This window comes from Manis pentadactyla, chromosome 1, assembly GCF_030020395.1.
Source record: "Manis pentadactyla isolate mManPen7 chromosome 1, mManPen7.hap1, whole genome shotgun sequence".
NCBI classification, from domain to species: domain Eukaryota; kingdom Metazoa; phylum Chordata; class Mammalia; order Pholidota; family Manidae; genus Manis; species Manis pentadactyla.
The window spans coordinates 8,439,851-8,462,604 of NC_080019.1; the positions used below are offsets into that span (position 1 = coordinate 8,439,851).

General features: G+C 46.5%; 1 protein-coding gene across 1 annotated transcript in view; it reads right to left on the minus strand.

The window, feature by feature from the left end:
- EPHX2 (epoxide hydrolase 2) overlaps positions 1 to 21,890 on the minus strand; it is a 51,813-nt gene extending 29,923 nt beyond the window's left edge. Inside the window, exons 1-8 of the mRNA XM_036888938.2 lie at positions 21,692 to 21,890; positions 12,038 to 12,122; positions 6,524 to 6,683; positions 5,075 to 5,265; positions 3,830 to 3,952; positions 1,974 to 2,048; positions 1,369 to 1,464; positions 779 to 857 (exon numbers count right to left, since the gene is read on the minus strand). Of these exons, the coding sequence (XP_036744833.2) occupies positions 779 to 857; positions 1,369 to 1,464; positions 1,974 to 2,048; positions 3,830 to 3,952; positions 5,075 to 5,265; positions 6,524 to 6,683; positions 12,038 to 12,122; positions 21,692 to 21,792 (910 nt within the window). The 5' untranslated portion in view covers positions 21,793 to 21,890. The remainder of the gene's footprint in view (positions 1 to 778; positions 858 to 1,368; positions 1,465 to 1,973; positions 2,049 to 3,829; positions 3,953 to 5,074; positions 5,266 to 6,523; positions 6,684 to 12,037; positions 12,123 to 21,691) is intronic.
- Positions 21,891 to 22,754: the final 864 nt, after the last annotated feature.

The window sequence follows — 22,754 nt, forward strand, 5'->3', positions numbered from 1 at the left end:
CTCGAATAGATTCCTGCTGGGACGCATAGAAGCTGGGTAAGGAATCTAGCCTATGAATCATCATTTGATAAAGCAATTCCACTTTTGGGTACATAATCCCAAGAACTGGAAGGAAGGACTCAAGCAGGTATTTGCACACTATGTGCACAGCAGCATTATTCACATTAGCCAAAAGGTGGAGGCAACCCCAGTGCTTATGACGGATGAATGGATAAACAGTGTGGTCTGGCCATACAAGGGGATGTTTGTTACTCAGCTTTAAGAAGGAAGGGACTTCTGTCACATGCCATAACGTGGATGAACCTTGAGGACATTACGCTAAGGGAGATAAGAGAGTCACAAGGATAAATACTGCTTATATCAAAGGTACCATTTATTTGAGGAATGAGAGCAGTCAATCACAGCAACAAAGAGCAGAAGAGGGGTGTCGGAGGGTGGAGACAGGGGGTGGGGAGTTAGTGTTTAGTGCAGACAGAGTTTCAGTTCTGCAAGATGAAAAAAGTTCTGTGGATGGATGGCAGGTCCTACACCCTACAACCCACTGGCCAGCTCCAGAGCACAGGCGGCAGGGTTCCTGTGATTGCTCAAGCATAGGGAGCAGAGACAGCTGGGGTGCGAAGTGCACAGACAGAGGAGGCTGCAGGAAAGGGAGGGGCTAAGTCAGGCCCCCCTTGAAAAGCTGCCTGCTAGGACCGGGTTGTGGGAGACAGTGCCGCTGGAAAGCTCAGCCAGTCAAAGGTAGGACCCACACAGCACAGCTGAGAGTCGGCTCACCCACCCGGAGGGGCAGACGACTCTCCGTAGCCTTTCATGTCCACAGCCAGCACCCGGAAGCCTGCGTGGGCCAGAGCAGGGATCTAGGAAACAAACGCGCAGGCAACTCCGGTGTGCTCTCGTCAGTCTTGGTAACTGTCTCTTTGCTTCCTTCTATCCCCTGTTCTTATAAATGGCTCAATTCCAAGCACCACATTGTGCCCCTGGCATCCTCACCATGGGGTGGGAATGAACCCACCTGGATAGGGCTGCCATGGACGGTTGGAGGGTTTGTGCACTGTACTTAATGCTATGCCTAAGAGAACACCCTTCCCAGCAAGGACCTTGCAGACTTCCATTTTTATTGCAAAGATTTCCTGCAGGGGGCTTGAAGCGTCTTGAAGAAGTCTGCCCTCTTCTAATCGGCAAAGGTGGCATCTGGACTAGCATAGCTCTGAGGTCTGACATTTCTGGGGTGTCACAGTCACACTATGGAGACAATGCTCCACTGTGAGCTTTCAGCCTCTTCATGACAGTCCAGGCTGGGCCACACCATCCGGGCTTTGGCCTCCTGTCACCCTGATGATGGTGGGCCTCCCTCGCAGTTTCCCTTACCTGGTACCTCCAAGAGAACCAGCTCTCAGGAAATCCATGGCAGAGGCACACGGCGGGGCCAGAGCCCTGCTCCACAAAATGCAGGTGCAGCCCAGGCTGTAGGGAGAGGTGAGTGGGGAGGGAGCGCAGCGCCCAGCCGGGAGGACCTGGGCACCTCTCAGCATATGGCCAGATCTCACACAACCCGGCTTTCTGAGCCCAAGACCCCAGTGCTGGAGGAAGGTATCGAGACACAACGGCCAAGCGTGCAATAAAAACAGGCAGATTTCACTGTAACATAGGAAGTCTGAAAAGAGTTTAATGTTGGGAAAAGAACAAAAGCAAAACAACTTTGCCTCCTTCTGTTGGGAGTTTCTGGTGCTGTCTGACATGCTTCCACATTTTAAACTGGGGGCTCAAAGTGCGCGGAGCACCCTGGGAACCGCTTTGCACACCCTGACGCATGGTCCCTGTCTTCTACTCATTTCTGAGGAGAGAGACGTGTGGGAGATACTATTTCCCCAAGAACAGTGGAGGCCCAAAGACTGTGAGAGTTAAACGTCCCTGCAGACCATCTCAGGAGGCCTGGTTAGAGTGCTCGGTGGGCGGAGGGGACGTTCACTTACCTTTGTGGGCACGTACCCATGGCTCATGTCCCCTGGATCGCACGGGGCCGGCAGAGGGGCCGCAGATGTGAGAAGCTGCAGGTAGGAGAGGCACAGTGAGCCAGGCGGCTGCAGCTCCCCGCCACAGGAAGTTCTGGGTGAGGTCACAAAACCCCGGAGCGCTGGCAGCAGGAAGGAGCTCCCAGGGCACCCGGGCTCAGGATGGACACGGCAGGAGCACAAAGTTCACAGAGCAGCCATCCCATCATCGTGTTCAAGTCAGCCGCAGTCAGGCTCTCTGCGCCTCTGTATTAGTCTGCAGAGCTGCCAGAACAGTTCCACAGACTGGGTGGCTGTTTTCTCATAGAAGCTGGAAGCCCAAGGCCAGGGTGAGGCCTCCCTCCTCGGCATGCAGAAGGCCGTCTTCCCCGTGTGTCGTGCGGCCCTCCCTGTGTGTGTCTGTGTCCTGATCTCCTGCTCTTGGAGGGATGCCACTCATATCACACTAGAGCCCACCACGTGATCTCATTTTCCCTTTGTCACTTCTGTAAGGGCCCCATCTCCAAAACCAGTCACACTCTGAGGTCCTAGGGGTTAAGGCTTCAACACAGGAATCTGGGGACACAAATCAGCTGTTAATAGCCTTCTGGTTGCAGGCCCCAGTTCTGTCCTCTGGAGCCCCACGGGGTCAGATAAGCCATCTTTGCATGACATGTAGGTGGAGAGGAAATTCACGAACAAAGGGTTGTTAAGGGGTTTCTGTAACCTCCTGGCATTGGCTTCCTTGAGACAGAAATGACAATGGGCAGGGTGCTCAGTAAACGCGTGTGTGAGCCCCATCAAATTCATCTTAAAGCCATGAGCCCCAGGACCTTGGAATGTGACTGCATTTGGAAGTAGAGTCTTCAAAGTGTGATTAAGGTTAAATGTGGTCATTAGAGTGGATCCATTAGAGTCACAATCCAATCTGATCAGTGTCCTTAGAAGGAGATTAGGACACATGCAGAGGGAGGGCCAGGTGAGGCCACAGTGGGAAGGTGGCCATCGACAAGCCAAGGAGTGAGGCCTCGGGAGAAACCAGCCCTGCCCACGCCTTCATCCTGGACTTCCAGCCTCTCAGCAACACTGTTGCCCCAGCCACTCGCCTGGGCTCCTCTGCGGCAGCCCTAGGAAACCAATACAGCTCCCTCCGAGAGAACGGTTGTCCAGGGGCTCAGTCAAGCACCTGGACCCCCACCCCTTCCTCCCTGCTACGCCGACACCAGGAAAGCACTGCGTCACTGCCAAGGTTGGCATAACTCCCAGACTCAGGAGGAACAAGGACCTTAGGGAAGCTCAGATGAACAAAAAGTGCCTCAGCTCCGGCAGGCAGGCTAATCCCCACGCAGCTCTGGGGTGTCAGTAAGAAGTCCCAGCCTCCCGTGTGAGGGCCAGGGTCTGCCTGGGAGCTGTCTCCAACTGCCAGAGGTGCACCTGCCAACTCCACCTGAGTGCCAGCAGTACGGCCAGGCAGGCAGGTAGGGATGCGCTGCTATGCCCACTGGGGCAGACCTGGCAGGGGCATTCTCAGTATTCACTCCAAAAAGCAACATCAGGTGACTTTAAAAGCCCCACTCTTGTCTCCCCACCCTGTTCCCTCCACTGTGACCAGAACAGATTCTTGCTCTCAGAGCATTGTTTCTCTGTTCAGGACTGCAGAGAAAGAAGATCTCCCAGGACATCATGCTGATACGGCACGCGGGGTAATGGACTGCCCCCCGCAGTCAGTGCCTGGGAGCTGCACTGGGGCGGTGGACGCCCCATCACCGCTTCTCCTCCCATGGGGTTTGTCTCCCAAAGATGCCGAACAGGAAACCTGACGGTGCAGACGCAGTTACCTGCATTCCGGTCACTCTCTCCAGCTCTCTCAGAGCCCTGTCGGGGTCACGGGCGAGGATGGTGACCATTCCCAAGTCACGCGCCGGCTGCAGATTAGCCCCGATGTCATCCAAGAAAACAACCTGAATCCAAACAGCACGGGTACAAGCGTCACGCGGGCCCAAGCGCAGCTCATGCAGGAGGGACACCACCAGAGAATCACAACGAAATGGGGACAGAGATTGTGTTCTGATGATGAAATTAAGGGTTACTTCTCTCCATGCAATGGTTTACTCTTAAAATGAAAAACAATTAACCTGAGCATCACAGATAAACATGTCCCCACACACCTACTGGTTTCAGCTGGAATCCTGAAACTGTGAGAAGGTTTAGGAAGGATATAAACTTTTCAGGATGACATTAAAATTCATCTTGGAAAATCAACATGCATGAGTAGGCAAAAAAAAAAAAGATGACTGTAAAAGAACTGTAATAAGGGCAGATAATAAAATTATGAAGCTACAGAGGATAAAAAAGAAAAAGTTTGGCACTAGAAAGGAAATAGACACATCAATGAAATAGAAGACAGTTGAAAAACAGCCCTAAATACAAATGACAGGAGAGGAGAGAGGAAGGGTCTCGGAAGGAGACTGGAGCCGGGGCAGGGTTCCTGGTGATGGAGGTTGGGTTGCACCTGATCAGCTTGTGGGTGGGGTGGGGCCGAGAAGAAAGGGTCAGAAACAGCAGGGAAAGGAATTTAATCTTGGACCTTTCTGAAGATGAGAGAGAGTAAGGGGAATACAAAGACTACAGTGTTTCAGAACAGGTAGTCCAGGGACGGCACGAAGACAGAATTCAGGAGTGCCTAGAAAGAGACCGCACCACACCGGAGCCCGTTCCTACTCGCCCCTTCGTGGCGTGATCCTGATTAGCCTTGGGGGTCTTGGGAAAGTCTCCCGAGTCTACACTTCTTTACAGGTAAACCAAGACCGCTGGCCTAGCAGCTTTTATTTGATAATACCTGTTTTGACTAAGGTGCTGTAAGACCCACAGAGAGGGCCAGATGCCCACTCAATAGAACTTTCTAGACTGAAGGAAGGCATGAAAGCCCTTCAGAAGTCCTGGCCTGGGAGAGGCAGAACCTGCCACTAGATTAAGAACTGCCCTGCCAGGCCCCATATGCTCCCACTTGCTTACTTCTCCTCAATTTTTCTTGACTACAATATCTCTAGAACATTCTCTACTGAAAGGAAGTATCTACATACCTCATTGGGGCTGGCCTTCAAGGTGTCTAACAGGAACGTATAGATCTCAGGCTCTGGCTTAGCCATTCCGATCCTGCATGACTCGATCAGGAAGTCAAAATGCGGCCTCAGTTCACACAGCAGCTGGGCCAGGCAAGCCCTGTGGGTGCTGTCATCCAGCCAGTTGTTGGTCAGGATGCAGGTGGTATATCCTGAGTGAGAAGTCACCAGTAAGTGGACCAGCCACAGAATTATGCTCTGAGCAGCTCAGGGTACCCCCCAGGGAGCCCCAAATATGGGGCCAAGTGGGGTTCTGCTCACTTACATTGCTCCTAATGCCTAGCTTCTAAACTGACAAAATGGAAAACCATCATATTTACCCACAAGCACCTCCTGTGACAGAAACACGAGAGTGAGCTGTGTATATTACACGCTTTCAGAAGCCTGGATGGAGACACTACATCCCTTAATTCCTTGGAATTGTAGAGCAAGAGGTTGTGATAATCATTTGATCAGAGAGTTCTGACATCTATCAGCTCACCTGCTCCTTGCCACCTGAGGGTAGGAAGGGCCGATCTTACTATACCAGCTCTGCAGATGAGCAAACAGAAGGGCAGACAAATCAGAGCTGCCCAGAGCAGCACAGCACAGGCAGAGCCGAGCTAGGCCCAGCACCCTGCCTTTGCAGTGGCTGCCACTCCAGTATGCGTCCCAGCTGCGTTACCGCAGACCCTGCTCGACTGTATTTCAAAGCCCCTGCCTTGGCTGTTGGACGCTGCACTCCCATCTCCAAACTACAGCAATGTAAACAGAGAGAGCATGCTCCCCTGGCTTCCTCTGCCTAACCAGGAGGTGCTAGGAACAAGCCACAGATGACTCAAGGGCGAAACTCTTTCCACGGAACATGAGTGAGAAACGTGGGCACAGAACGGCTCAGCCACGACCAGGTAAGTCTCCTGGGAAGTGGATGGAATGAGTTAAAATACGCCTGTGAAGCAGAGCCGGGCTCTGACCCTAAACAAATGCCTACTGAATGAACGTGATTATGTGTCCTAGACCCTGTGACGCCAGCTGACTTCATGTCAGCCAGCTCACAGCTCAGCTACTCTGGTATCAGGAGGGTAAGAAAAATCACAGTTGCTTAAAAGGCCTTGTTTTTTAATTACTGTGACAAAGAGCTGGGTCATTCAGGTCATTACTCGTGTCGCTGGAGGGAAAGAATTTTGCTCACGAGGTAGTCTCTGGCACAAATTGCTTTACTAAATAAAATTCTTTCATTTTTCCAGCTATTCTGATAGTGCTGTTTTTCGTCAGTGGATAAAACTTACTTGGAGGCTTATGTTTTAAGAATGGCTTTTCCTCAAGGCTCAGGAGATTTGTGATCTCAAAACACATTTAGATGTATTCTGACCCAACCCTCCAAAGCTTCTGGTATCACTGACTTAGACAACGGCCAGAATGGATCCTTACCCTTCTTCTTGAGAGCAAGAGCTGCCTGAAGCATGGGGTGGCTGATCTTTCTTGCTGAAACTGCTTTGCCAAAGATCTGATTTAGACAGAAATTCTCAGGGAGGCGGATTCCAGAGTCCTGGGAGCATTTCCTGCAGTCTTCTTCCTGGAGCGGCACCCACTGTAAAAGTGAATGGAGGAGGGGCTCTGTCAACTGGTACAACCACGTGGAAAAGCTCTGGGTGGCATGTGCTACATCTGCACACATGCATGCCCTGTGATCCTGCAACTGCACTCCTGGACATATACCCAGTGGAAACACCTACATATGTTCACCAAAAAACAAGTACAAAAACGTTCATAGCAGCACTATTCCTAGGAGCCCCAAGCTGGAAACTACCCCAGTGCCCCTGTCATGGGATGAATTGTGTCCCTCCAAAACTCATGTTGAGGTCTTAATCCCCAGGACCTCAAAATGTGACTGTCCTTGGAGATAGGGTCTTGAAGGAGATAAATAAGGGAAGATGAGGTCATAGGTGGCCCTAATCCAGTATGACCGCTGTCCTCATAGGAGCAGGGGATTAGGACATAGACACACACAGAGGAAAGACTCTGAAGACACATGGAGGAGGTGGCCGTCTGCAGGCCCAGGAGAGAGGTTTCACAAGAAACCAACCTTACCGACATCCTACTTGGCTTCCAGCCTCCGGAACTGGGACAAAAGAAATTTCTGTTGTAGAAGCCACCCAGACTGTGGTGTTTCGTTAAGGCAGCCCTAGCAAACTGATATACCCGTTAATAGCAGAATGGATTGTGATATATTCACCCAATATCATAGCAGCACTATTTCTATGAGTCCCAAACTGAAAACTAACCCAAATACCCATCAGTAGCAGAATGATAGAGAGCCCAGTAGTAAACCCATGCATATGTGGGCAAGTAATTTACCACAAAAGAGCCAATTTATACAATGGAGAAAGGATGGTCTCTTCAATAAATGATGTCGGGAAAACTGGACAACTATGTGCAAAAGAATGACACTTGACCAGTCTCACTCAAATGGATTAAAGACTTGAATGTAAGACCTTGGAACCATAAAACTGCTAGAAGAAAACGTAGGTGGTCAGCTCCTTGGTATCAGTCTTGGTGATAATTTTTTGAATCTGATGACAAAAGCAAAAGCAACAAAAGGAAAAATAAACAAGTGGAACGGCATTAAACTAAAAGGCTTCTGCACAGCATGCAAAGGCGACCTACTGAATGGGAAAACATATTTGCAGAACATCTATCTGATAAGGGGTTAATATTCAAACTATGTAAGGAAATCCTACAATTCAATAGCAAAAATGCAAACAATACAATTAAAAAATGAGCAGATCTAAACAGACATTTTTCCAAAGAAGACATACAGATGGCCAACAGGTACACGAGAAGATGCTCCACATCGCGAATCATCAGGGAAATGCTATCAAAACCACACTGAGCTATCACCTCACACATGTTAGGGTGGCTATTATCAGAAAGACAAGAAATACCAAGTGTTGTGAGGATGTGGAGAAAAAGGAACTGTCAGCATTGTCTCTCCAAGATTTAAAAATGAAACCATATGATCCAGCAATCCCCCTTCTGGATATATATCCAAATAAAACAAAAAGCCTAGCTTGCAAAGGTATCTGCACCACCATGTTCACTGCAGCATTATTTATAATAGCCAATATATAGAAGTAACCCAAGTACCCATCAGTGGATGAATGGGTAAAGAAGATGTGGTACATATATACACATACATATCAGAATACTACTCAGCTATGAAAAAGGATGAAATCTTGCCATTTGCAATAATATGGATGGACCTCGAGGCATTATGCTAAGTGAAATAAGTCAGAGAAAGACAAATATTATATGAGCTCTCATATATGAAATCTAAATAAAGAGAAGAGAAAGAAGAGGGGAGGGGAGAAGAAAAAGAGAAAAGAAAAGGAGAAAAAGCCAAGCTCATAGATAGAGTCCAGATTGGTGGTTGCCAGAGGCAGGTTGTAGGCTGGGCTGGGGAAGTCATGGGGGAGAAAAGTGGAAAAGGAGGTCAAAAGATAAAAAGAAAAAAAGTATACAAATGCCAAAATTGATGTAAGATGAAATATAAAATGTGACTAGACCAAAACCATGAATGATACTGGAAAACTTATGAAAGAATTCACCTTGCCATAAAAATAATAAAAATCCTCGAACCCCAGACTGTTAAATAAAAAATCAATAAATAAAATTAAGAGAGAGCATTACATAAGCAGATGTGCATTTAGGAAGATCATCCTAGAAACAGTGAAGGTCACGGATGGGATTGGAGGAAGGGAGAATGATTGGAAGAGATTTTTCATAAGTTCCCACCGCCACAAATCTTCACCACTGGCATCTGTGGCCAAGAACTCTGCCTTCCCTTCTGCTGCCAAAGATGAACGGTCTGTGGCTCTTACGCAACCTCTACTCCTCCACGGGGCACTGGAATCCATCCCTTTAGGCTTGCAAGGACACGGCTCCAGCAAGTCTCCCCTCTTTATTTCCCCTCTGCCTCCCGGCTCATTGCCATCCGCACACAATAGCACTCTGTTACCATAAAGAAACCTCTTTCTTGACTGTATCACCTCCCACTCCGCGAGCTCCACGTTGCACCAAAGCTTCACAGTCTTCAAACCCTTTCCTCTCATTCTTTCTCGAACAAACTCTAATTGGGCTTTTGCCTCCATATTCCGCAGAGATTCCTCTTGTCCAGGTTACCAATGAGCCCCACGTGTGTTGCCATGTCTAAGGGGCCCTCGCCAGGCCTCGTTTGACTGGACCTGTCAGCTGCACTTGACATGGGTAGCCACCCCCTTCCCCTGAAACTGGCTGCTTCTTGGTTTTCAGAACTCCACATGCTCCTGATTTCACTCGTATTGATGGAGATTGCTTCTCCGTCTCTTATTGTTGGGTCTTCCTGGTCAAACTGACCTTTAACTTTAGAGTACCTCTTCTCCATTTATACTCCCTTCCTCCATGATGGTATTGAGCCCAGGGGTGTTAAAATACCATCTACATGCTGTAAATATATATATTTATTTAGTCTCCACCTCTTTCTTGAGCTCTGGGTTGTATATGCAGCTGCCTGTTCTACACTCTATTTGGATATCAATAAGCATCTCCAGGTAATACATTTCCCAGCTGAGCACCTGATTTCCCAGCCCCCACAGCATCGTGTCCCTATTCTAAGTAGCCGCAACTCCTACTTCCAGTTCGCTCTGGCCAAGAGCCCCTGAGTCATCATCCTTAACGCCTGTCTCATGTCTCATGCCGCACAGTCAATCCATCAGGAAAACCAGTTGGATGTACCATCAGAATACTCCCAGAATTTGACCACTTTTTACCACTTTCACGAATATTACCTTAGTCTAGGCCACAACCACCCTTCACCTGGATTTTCCAGTAGCTTCCTTAAGGGGTCTCTATAATGAGCCTCGCCCTCTAAGTCTATTCACACAGCAGCCAGAGTAAGGTTTTAAAAATGTAAGTCAGATAAGGTTACTTCGTGCTCAAAATCTCCCAGTACCTCGCCATGTCACTCAGGGTAGGGAAAAAAGCAGAACGGATAAGCAGACTGGAGCATATTCACGCAATGGCGTGTCACACAGCATTGGGAATAAAACTATCCACACCTGTGACACCCGTGGTGCCCACAAATGTTATGTTGAGGAAAAGACACCAGGCACAAAAGGGTTCATCTGTGTGATTCATTTACATAAAGTACAAAAAGGCCAAAGGGATCTATACAGTTGGAACCTCCCTTGGAGGGGTAGGGTCTAGAAGGGGCGTAAGTGGGGCGGCCACGGTGCCGATAATGTTTTATGTCTTGATCTGCGTGCTGGTGACGTGGGTGTATTCAGCTTGTGAAAAGTCATCAAGCTGTACACTTTGTGTAGTTTTCTGTTTGCATAGGGTACATAAAAGAAAAGTTAAAAGATGACCTGCATTCTCAAGATAAGACTTTTTAAAAGACAAATTGAACCTAAGTAGCCTCTTCGTAGTACATTTTGGTTTTTCAGGCCTCTTCCTCTAACCATTTGAGTGCCCTGGAAGCTACACACAGACTGAAGAAGTCTGAATGGGTGCTGTGTTTTCATAGCAATTATTAGAAATTCACTGCAAAATCCCTATGTTCATTGACAATCTGCAGAACTGCCCCTCTTCCTTAGCATTACTGCAGCTTTGTTATGGATTCAAGCTTCAGTTCTGTTTCCTCCCAACAGTATCATTAGTTTTCATTTACCAGTTGTCATAATGTGTGCACACACGTGTGTGTGTGAGTGTGTGTGTGACAGAGAGAGAGAGAGTTTTAAAGAAATTACTATGTATTGAGCACTTACTGTAGGTCGGGGCCTGTGTGAAGCCCTTTTCAGGCATCATAACAGCCTGTGAAATGGGTAGTATTATAGTTCGCATTTCATAGACGGTAAAACTGAAACTTGCTAGGGTCACACAGTCTATAAGTGGGCGTTGGGAGTCAAACCCTAATATCTGACTCTGAAGCCACCCATTGTTATTAATTAATGATCCACCCCTCCCAGTGGCCCTGTCTGAAAACAGCTACTCTAAGGATGACTACCTTCAAAAAACAAAGAGAAAGTAACAAGGGTTGGTGAGGCTGTGGGAAAACTGGAACCCTTTGTGCGCCACTGGTGGGAATGTGAACTGGTGCAGCCACTGTGGAAAAGAGTATGGACGTTCCTTAAAAACTAAACACAGAACTACCATATGACCCGACAATTTCACTTCTGGATAGACACCCAGAAGAACTGAGAGCAAGGTCTTCAACAGATATTGATTGTGTAGCAAGCTCACAGCAGCATTATTCCTACCAAAGGTGCAGCAACTCGAGCGTCCATCGGCAGAGGCCTGGATCAACAGGGTGTGGCATCGCCACACACAGCGGAGTATTACTCAGCCTTACAAAGGAAGGAAATTCTGACACAGGCTACAGCATGGATGGACCTCGAAGACATTATGCTAAGTGAAGTAGGTTAGTCACAAAAGGATGAATATTCCATCATTCCATGTACCTAGAGTAGCTCAATACATAGAGACAGCAAGTTTAGTTTTGCAAGCTAAAGAGTTCTGGCAATGGAAGGTGGTCACACAATGAGAGTATATTTAACACTACTCAACTATACACTTAAAAATGATCAAGATGGTGAATTTTATGTTATATGCATATAATTTAAGGGGAAAAAAAGGCTACTTTGGCTGTTGTAAGAACTGAGCACAGACCTTTGAAGCCTTGCAAATTTCCCAATCACTAGAAGGGGCGTGTCCTCCTGGCAGGTCCAGAGAAACAGCAAACCGGTGTCTCTGGGCCTTCGGTCTCATCTTGTGGGTTAAGTATTTATAAGAGGTAAATGGGTGAAGCAGACATAGCTCCGACTGCAGAGGGCTTAACGGTCAGTGCAGGAGATTAGGCATGGACGCACAGAATGCTTTCTCAGTGGGGTCCACGAGGCATCCCCTTACCTGGGAAAATGTGATCTCTCCCCTCATGAGGCGGGCACTGGAACCATCTGGGCCTCCCTTCTTGAAAGCTTCATGCAGAAAGCCCCTGGAAGACACACAAGAACAAAAGCATCATGAGTGTTCTGATGACTTCATCACGGCGGCCCACACGGACAGACACTATGATATCCGTGGACATTCTATCCAAGGCATTACCCATGGCATTCTGCCATGGAACGGGGAAATGCAAAGTTCAAGTTGGGATCTTTGCCTGAAAGGAGCAATCCAGCTGGGGGTACAAGGCCATAAACTAAATGATAAACATACTCACAGGGGAAGTGGCTTATGGGGACTACCCAGCAGAGACGCTCCACCTGGAGGTACTTTGAGCATTGCCACTAAGGGACAAAATCAAGGTTGGCATGTGGCTGTTACTATCTTCAGCTCATCTGCACATGGCATTGCTTTATTAGCTCATATTTTTCAAAAGGAATGCAGTCTTTTTCTTCTAGTTTTGATTCTGCATATACGGTTTCTATTTTACCTTAACCTCATCTAATTTTTAAAGTGTTCTCACGTTATGAGCTGAGATGTGCCTGCCACTTCCAAATTCACACGTTGAAGTCCGAATCCTCAGGACTTCAGGATGGGACTGTATTTGGATATAGGGTGATTAAGTTAAAGAGGTGATTAAGTCAAATGAAGTCGTTAAGATGGGCCCTGATCTAGTATGACTGCGGTCCTGCCGAGGACATCAGCACGGACATGAACAGAGAGAAGACCACGGAGAGAGGCTTCAGAGGAAGGCAACCCTGCTGACACCTTGATCTTGGACTTCCAGCCTCTGGGACGGTGGCTGAAGCCACCCGGTCTATGGTACTTCGTTAAGGCAGCCCTAGCAAATCAACACGCCTCGGTTCACAGTCACGCCTTCTCCATGGCCTGGAGGAGGAGCAGACACACAGGTGGGTACCAGCTAATTCGCTTCTCACTTCCCAATATTACTAAATAAAAGATCCCATTCCACTTTCTTGGTAATTTCCCATCCCGAGGGGTGGGGCAGCTACCCTCACATGGCTGGGAGACACCAGGCATGTGTGTGGCAGGTAACACTCCTCTGTTGCCCCGCTCCCCTGGCCTATTTCTGTAACCACATCACCACATCTATTCCACTGAGTCCAGACGCTGATTTACCATCCTCAGTGCCATGCTCCAGGCAAACGACTGCAATGCGCTGGCCCTGGCAAGCCAGTTAGAAGCATTTACCATTCCTACGTGAGGGGGCACGTATCTCCAATCTGGAGTTTTGTTTCTGTTAACAGTCAACTATCTTGAATCCAACTAACCCTCTTGCTGGTAATAGCGATCAAGTTCGGGTGAAATGTAAAAGATATATTCCTTCCATTTGTAGCCTTCTCAACTTTCTAGTAACAGCAATGGCTTTGCCACAATTATTTTCCATTAGACTATAATTACATACCAACAAATTCTCAGGTATGATTGAATGGTTTGTAGTAAATTTATAGAGTTGGGCAAACATCACCATATTCTAGTTTTAGAACATTTCCATCACCTCAGAAATAGCCCTCTTGTTTTCCACAGCTGCCAACCAGTTTGAAGAAGTGATACTTAGTTCAACTCCAATCTTTAATTGGGCACCTAAGGCCTGCAAGGCACTGTGCTAGGCGCTGGGATTCCATCCTGAAGGGGCTCACGGGAGAACAAGGGAGGCAACATATGAACAATTAACTGTAACACACTGCATGGGAGAGATGGGAAAGCAAAGGGAAAATTATTTTTTCTGCCTGGAAAATGGGGATTGATAAAAGAAGAGGAATCTAGGGAAGAATATAGCTATAGAGGGAGGAGACACCAATGTATCTTTAAAACAAAAGCAGCCAGTATAGCAATAAAAAAAAAGAACGGAAGGAAATCAGTTTGAGATAAAAAGAACATTGTTGGATTAGAAACACGAATTCCAAATTTAAAGGGTACTTAATAAAGGCAGTGAACAGTGAAATGGCTATTACACAAAATGAAATTAGTGAATCAAGGATGCAATAAATTTTCCAGGGAACAAACAGAAAAATAATGAAGCAACTAAAATTAGCAGTCCAGTGCCTTAACCACTCGGCCACCTCGTCCCTTAAGCAACAAAATAAATAAGCAAAAAGATAAGACTTATGGAAACTAAAAAGTCCTTCAATAAACAAACAATAATAATTCCAGAAGGAAATATCAGAGATGTAATAGTCAAAGGAAAATGGGAGAAAATCTGTCTGGACTAAAGAAAGATTTGAGTCCTTAGGTGAAAAGCATTTCCTAAGTCCAGGAAAAATTAATGAAAAAACCACTAGAGGCATATCCTGGAGGAGTATCTTAATTCCTAGGATAAAAAAGTGTAACAAACAACCTTTTGTGTAGAAAACCACAGATTATACACAAAAGAAAAACAATTAAGACTGACACCAGCCTTCTAGTCTGCAACTTTAAACATCATATATGTGTGTGGCAGAAACCTCTATGTACAGGGCTTACTTATTCACTTTCTCAGTGATGTCTTTGGTGAATGGAAAAATCTTAATTTTAATACCTAATTTACCTTTATTTTTGGCTTATGATTAGAGCTTTTTGTGTTCTTTTAAGAAATCTTTGCTAACCTAAAGTTCATAGAGATATTCTGATTTTTTCTAGAAGCTGGATTATTTTAGCTTTCACATTTAGGTCTATGATCAACTTCAAAATAATATTTGTATATGGTGTGAGGTAGGGGTGAAGTCCCCCTCCCAATATGGCCATCATTTATTGGAAAAAAAAAATCTCCACATTAACTTTTAGTGGTGTCATTGTTGAAAACTCAAGTGACCACACATGTTGAGGTCTCTTTCTGGACTTCCAATTATGTTGTTGATGTGTATTATTACAGTTCGATTTGAAAGAATACACATAAGGCAAGGTCTGGGAGGGTGCACAGAGGGTCTGTGTCCTTTCCCCATGAAAGCAGGGAACCTCACCTTCCCAGCAAATCAGTGGGTCCACCAGCCAGGAAGCTCCACTGAGCTTCGGGGTCCCGAGATTTTATTGGGGTTTCATTGAATAATCAAATCATCTACCACCTGACTGAACTCACTCTCCAGCTTCCTCCCCCAACCCAGGGGTCCAGCTGGCACACCTGAAGCTCTGAAGCCCCTCTGAGCATCCCCTCCGTGGCATAACAGTGGCACCCTAGAAATGTCAAGGGTGTTCAGAAGCTCTGTTCTAAAAGCCCAGGGCAACATCAGACAATTCTTCATTATACCACAGAGATACCAATAAATACACATGCTGATTATGTTCATAGCATCTGTACAGGCACATTAAAAAAAAAACCACAATCACAAAGAGAGTAGAAACAAATATATATCCTTACAAAGACTTTTGGGTAGGGGGTGGGAGTGGGGTTAGAAAACCAGCCCAACTAAAGACAGGAAAGACAGGACAAACATAAGAAGAGAGGGTAAGGAGAAAACATGAAACACAATCATCACAGTAGAAATCAAAAGTTCCTAGGAATCAAGAAGAAAGTGACAATCTGATACAAAAATGGGTAAATAGTATAAAGTGGTAAATACCAACAGAAGAAACACAAATAGCCGATTAAAGTGAGTGGTGAAGAGAAAAATGTAAACTGAGAAGACGGTATTTTTCATCCACCAACCTGGCAAATGTTTAAAAGGGCCGCCTCCAAGGAGGGGCTGGGGCTGGCCTTCTCACGCACTGTCAGGGCAGATGGAACTTCCTTGGAGTTTTGTTTCTGTTAACAGTCAACTATCTTGAATCCAACTCACCCTCTTGCTGGTAATAGCGATCAACTTCGGTGAAATTGATCTATCAACATCTATCAATATTTTAAATGTAAATACATTCCAGCTGGTGACTCTTTCAGAAAACTGCCCTACAGAAAACTGCAGTGACACGGTAACAGTGACAACTTAAAATAACTGCATGTCCACCACCAGGGAAATATTTAAATAAATTACAGTACATCCATATTGCGGAATACTATGGAGTGGTTAGAAAAAGGAAAGGTAGATATATGTAAATGGACCCAGAAAGATGTCCAACTACTAAGTGAAGTGATTAAAATTTAGTAAATTAAGTAAAAAAAGTTAAGATTTAAAACAGTACGCGTACTATGATCTTATCATTTATTTATTTTAGTCTGTCTCTACCAATCTACCTACCTACCCATCTATGCATAAATGTGTCTGCAAAAAAAAAGTAAACATGTGACAAGCTGACAATCCCTTATCTGAAACCTCAGAACCAGATGAGTTTCAAAACTCAGAATTTTTCAGATTGCGAAGGTAAAATGGGGGATATACCATATATTAAGAAACACCTCTGGGAGTGACTTGGGTAGCCCCTTTAATCAAACTCATTAATATTTCTATAGTGAAATGTGTGCCTACTTATAACAGCAGGATAGATAATGATAAATAACCTCATGCTTGTTCAGATCAGATTTGCTACCAAATGAAGTCAGGTCAGATTTTGTAGTCACATGAAGTCAGATCAGGTTTGACTGCCAAAGAATTATGAAACAAACTGTGTGGATGTGTTTTCCTATGTGCATATATATAACAATAACAATATTATACACAGCAGTAATAGTAGTATAACTCCACTCGTGTTCCTGGACCCTATTCCAATGTGTGTAAGTGTGTGAGAGGGGGGAGTGAGAACTCAACTCAGTTCTGCTGCTATCTGCCCGGAACCAGCTCTGCCCTGCTACAAACTTGCCCTTTACCCCTGACTCCAGATGCCGGTAGCAAGTCCCAAGCTGTTACCTGGCTCACAGAACTCAGGAAAACACGTTTACCAGTACAGGGTACAAGTTAACACCAGATGGAGAGAGACATAGGGCAAGGTCCCAAATAAAGCAGCTTCTGTCCTGGTGGAGCCTGGGGCCTGGCTGGGTGGCACGTGCAGGAGGTCCAGGTTCCCAAGCATAGAAAAGCAGGATCCAACTGGACGAGCAGGCAGAGCAGAGATACGCTCTTCTCAGAGGTTTTGTGAGGGCTTCATTGCATTAGTCATGACTGACTAAATTATTGGCCATTGGCTGATTCAGCCTCCAGCCCCTTGAGGGGGTGGGAGTCCAAAACCATTAACATGACAAAACACCCCTTTCATCTTTAAGACTGCACTGTTTTCAGGAACAGGTGGGTGAAGACCAAATGGACCTGGGAAATACATAATACATATTTGGTCATCTGAATGATCAAAAATGTATAATAATGACTCATTATATTGTACAAAGAAACAAATGAACAAAAACCTTGGCTTTGGATAAATGTCTAAGTATCAACCACAATTACACCTGGGATGGGGGAGGAAAAAGGAAAGGTGAACAGGGGCTGACATTTCCTACTCGACATATTCTGTTCAAGAGTTTCAGAGGAAGGATATACCTGTGTGTTGTGTAATTAAAACCCATATGTAAAATGAAAAATAGGAAAGATGCTTCAGCAACTACTTGACTGCCCAGAGGTGCAAAATGCAACCGCAGATTTGGGGACGGCCCCAGAAGTTCCTGGAAGCATTCAATAAACATTTCCTGAGACAGTACACAGGATATGAATAAGAGGTCCTGGTTCTCAAATATTCTTCTTTGTGTAGTTGTTGATCACTTGTTTCTCTTGCTCAAAAACAACTTCCTGAGCATTGCATATGACAAGCACCTCAGGTTCTCGAGTGTATGTTTTTGAAAGAAACTGACACTTTAACCACCCCTACTTCAGTCCAGGGGCACCAGGCAGACCCTCCTTTTAATGGGGAAAGGGATTAAATAAAGTACGTGACTGTCTACCCACCAGATCTGGATCTCAGGGAACCAACCTGGCTCCTCCAGATCATGTCTGCCTCTGTCGCCAAGGTAACTGCCATCTGCAGCCCCCTAACCCTCAGAGAAGCCTGGTCTAGGGGCCCACAAACCACAGTGAGCGCCAGCCTCTTTCCTCTTCCCAGTGTACCTGATCCATCACCCCAACCTTCAGCTACCTTGAGGTAGGGCACCGATTATTTTGCTCCCTGTCCATGTCATCTCAAAGCCCCTCAAAGTGACCAGCCTTCAAAGTGGGTACACGCTCAGCCTGTGGGACTTCCATGTCCCACAACAACACAGTCCCAAACCACTTCCCCACTTCTCTCCCTCTGAGTCCCCTCCTGCCTGGCTGCACTGGAATCTTGCGTGTTCTTATCCCCATCCCATGCCTTCCACTCCTGGCTTTTGCTTACACTGTTCCCTTCACCTGGAAAGTTCTCCCCATCAACCTCCTACGGCTCTTTTCAGGGTCTGCCTCCATTTAGGCTTCCTGATTCTCCTGCTCAGACCCCATGGCTCTCTCCTTCGAATCACCTGAGAACTTTGTACCTCTTAGAGCACAGCCTTCATCTTTGAACTATCAGCAGCTGTCCGAACTTCATACCAGATGCCAACCATGTTGAAATGCAAGGCTGGTCCTTCAGACTCACCTTCTCAATTAACACCTGCACGGCTGGTTCACAACTCCATAGGCTAACAAGTTCAAGGTGAAGGACTCTGACTTCCCGGAGTCAGCTAGCTTTGCTAGGCCTCTTTTATGGCTACTGGAAATAATCCCTACCATGGTCACAGAGGGAGTGTGTGAGTGAATACAAGGCTAGATAAATGGAATACATCCAACGCATCACCCTGCACATGCATGAGACTTTTGTAAATAAAGAAACGTTACCGGGAACACAGCTGCCCATCCACCTTTCATGTTATCTAATTTAGTCCTCACAGAAATTTCTAGGGTTAGGTATTTTCTTAATTTAAGACTAAGACTGAAGTCCTAAATGTGCTAAGACTAGGACTAGTTAAGTAAAGTCACCCAGCAGTATTGGAACTGAGACTTTTCAGGTGTGTGGCTCAGCAATGCTCTTTATAAGGACCCCACGTTTGTAAACTTGTACCTTGTGACTTGAATCACACAGTCATGTTCCCCACCACATCGGTAAGGCCACAGGGACAAATACACCTCGTAGCTTACTCTCTTTTTATGTCTTTTTTTTTTTAAATGAAATGTATGAGTCAAGAGAAAGTAAAGCAACACTATGGTTAAAAGGCCTTCTAGGAAATAAGCTCACGAGTCCTTCCTCAGCTTCCGCCTCCGGCAAATGAGCTGGACTGACAAGCCTCGATCTGGGGGGATCCACTGTCAATACTACCCTCAAATCCTAATTATCCACAATGTGGTTATTCAGATTGTCAACAGGTAGCCGCCTTATTTTTGTTTATTGGCAACAAGTACCTACTGATGTATTTACTACTGATGTTGACATATTGATATCAATTTACTATTGACAAACTTAGTGTCAAAGGTGAAATAAAATGGGGTCACTTATATCAAGGGGTTTTATAAATGAAGCTGGCTAGCCATGAAGGGGGTAGACTTATGCATATCCTTACTGGGGGCACCATGAACTTTTAAACTGGGCCAAACTACAAAAATGCAAAACTCCTGCAACTTGCTACATTCTGAGATTTTTGCTTACTGACCTTAGCAAATAGGTTATGTTCAGATAAGATTAGTTTTCTGTTGCTAACACCAAGCAACATTCTTTGTAAACAACATACCAAGCATTCTTTATTTCATTTTTAAAAATCCATGACTTTTTGCTCCCTAAAAAATGGGATGCTATTTGGGTTGCTACACAAATCTGTGTACCCCAAATTGTAATTTTTTTGATTCCAAATAAACTTGCTTAATTATTGCCTCCTGACAATTTTAGGTTGACATTATTATTGAGGTTTACTCATGCCCCACAGATGGACGCCTTTCCCAGAACAATGGCCAAGGGAGGTGGGAAGTCATAATGAACCAGACAGCAGAGAATCCTAGACTGGAAGGCAGAAAAATTGGTTTCACAGTCGCCTACGTCTAATTATGCGTGATCAAGTTAATCCCCTTGCTAACCCTGTTTTCACATCTGAACAAATGAGAGTTGCTCTAGATTCTGAGCTCCTTTATGGCCTGGCACGCTTGCAGACACCTGTCTGTTATAATTTACATAGTATAACAGGTTAAAAAACCCCCGTTGACCTCTGGTATCTTATAAATTCTAGAATTCCTTAAACGGGGCATGTGGTGCATTAATTTGATAGAATTTCAAATCTACTTGCTTATCACAAAGACAAAAAATGAAGTTCTTTTTAGGAGTAGAGTTGTTTTGATGCAAGAGGGAAGTGAAGCTGTAGCAGGATGTCATCAGGTGGTCTGCAGTCACTGACAGGCACCCAGTTGCCCAGCTGCTGAAGGGTTCCCCGAGGGCTTATCCGTGACAACATGAAGAAGCAGGGACAGCAAGGGGACATTTAGACTATGAATACTGAGTTCGTGGAGATATTCAGATGTTTGGTTGGGCAAGGCGACCCCTGACTGATCTAAAGAGCTCTCCAAGGACCTTGGGGCAGTTTCTCCAGCTGGAGGAAAGAGGACTCTTACTAGCAGCGCTGAAAATCCTGCAGGAGCCCTGCCAGGGAGATCCTCCCACCAGTCAACACCAGAATCCTTGTTTCCTAGCAACCATCTCTAGCAACAGGGGACTTTTACTTTTGCAGAGTACCAACTCATAAAGGTAGACCGCAACTAAATTTGGACTTGATTCCTTTCATTTCCCCTTGCCTGGAACAAAAATCGAATTAATCTATCATTGATGTGGAGTATATTATTTTATTGCCTTAGTAAGAGACATTATCCTGTATGCCACTAGCTTGCGCAATTCCTGCCGTGAACCCGAGTTCAATAAACTGCTGGCAAAGACAAACTCAAGTCTCTGAGCATTAATTTGCTATGAAACAACACAGGGCCGAATTCTCAAAGCTTCCAACCTACTCATTATTCTTGCCGGTAGTTTGTGATTTACTCTTCCTTGGGTGTTGTCAGGGTGATATTTATTTCTTTTTAACTGTTTAGTATGCTTTCCTTTCTTCCTTCTATTAAGAGAAACACATGTTCATTAGTAGAAAAAAATGGAAAATACAAGAAGGTAGAAAAATGAAGTAACTAATTCATAATCCCACCTGGGATTCATCCCAGCGATATTTTGGGATATTTCTTCCAGACATTTTTCTACACGTAGCTTTTCTTGCCCCTTATGGTTGATACCATGCTATGTAAATAGTTTTACATTCTGGTGGGGTTTTTTTTTTTTCACTTATTATAACAGATTATTTTCTGATGAAATCTCACTCTGAATGTCACCTTTATTGGTGACGCTTTCTGGTTTACCGTTTCCCAGCGATTAGGCTTTGGGGCTGTTTCTTTAGTTTGCTATTACGTATATATGAGTAAAGTTGAAACGCACAGAACCTTTTTCTCTTGTAAACCTCAGCGCCTTTTAAGAACCATTCCAGTACAAAAGGGAAGCACAGAATTCAGCGAGTAACTCCTCTCACTTTAGGAAAAAGCTTTCAATACAGAGGGCAGTTTCAGAGTCCTTTTAGAGATTTAATTGCTTGGTATTAAAAGACAATGGATGTACTTACATACCCGGGGGTTTCAGGGCCCGGTAAGGGCTCTAACCCTCCGCAGGGCGCTCCCCCGGGCAACCTGGACGTGCGCAGGGACCCCGGCCCCCCCCGCGCAGCCCCAGCCCGGGGCCCCTTACCCTGGCAGCGCCAGCTCCTTCTCGGCGCGGCCCAAGTGGCCCAAGACCGAGGGCAGCGCCAGGACCCCGTCCAGGCCGAACACGGCCGCACGCAGCGCCATGGCGCCCCGCGCCTCGGCCTCCCACCCGGGAGAAGAGTCCCCGCAGGCTCGGGCGCCGGAGTGGAATCCGGGCGGCGGGGTCCCCGCGCGGCGAGCCCGACCCCGCCCCCTGCCCGGGGCTGGCTCCGCCCCTGCCCTGAGCGGGCCCGGCTCCCCTGGCCTCGCCCTCTGTCCCCTGACCCGCCCCGCCCCCTGCCCGGGCCGGGGCCACGCCCCCTGCCCTGGCCCCGCCGAGTCGCGCCCCACAGGGCTGTCCTGGTGTCCGGGCATCCTCTGCTTCCCGGCTCATCTCCACCGCCTCCGGCCCCGGGACCGGGGCTGGGATCCCGCCGAGGCTTGACCGCCTTGGGCCAAGTACCCCCGCGCTCCCACGGCGACTGACGGAAGAGGCGGACCCAGGTCCTGGGACATGCTGACCACGTGGGGCGAACTTGCCAGGCTTTTCCCTGAGAGAAGGGAGGCCTGAGAAAGGGGCTCAGCCCCTGCGGTAGCCAGCTGACTGGCGCAGAGGCAGCAGCTTCTGGCGCAGTGGGGGTGTTTCCAGGAACCTGGCCTGGAGCTCACTCTTCCATTCCTTACAAAGGTTGTGTAGGTTCACAAAAGACCCTGAACAGCCAAAGCAATCCTGAGAAGGAAGAACAAAGCTGGGGGGATTATGCTCCCTAACTTCAAGTTCTACAAAGCCGCAGTAATCAAAACAATTTGGTGCTGGCACAAGAACAAACCCAAATTAAAACCGCAATGAGATATCACCTCACACCAGTTAGGGTGGCCAACATTCAAAAGACAAGGAACAACAAATGATGGCGAGGATGCGGAGAAAGGGGAACCCTCCTACACTGCTGGTGGGAATGTAAATTAGTTCAACCATTGTGGAAAGCAGTATGGAGGTTCCTCAAGAAACTAAAAATAGAAATACCATTTGACCCGGGAATTCCATTCCTAGGAATTTACCCCAAGAA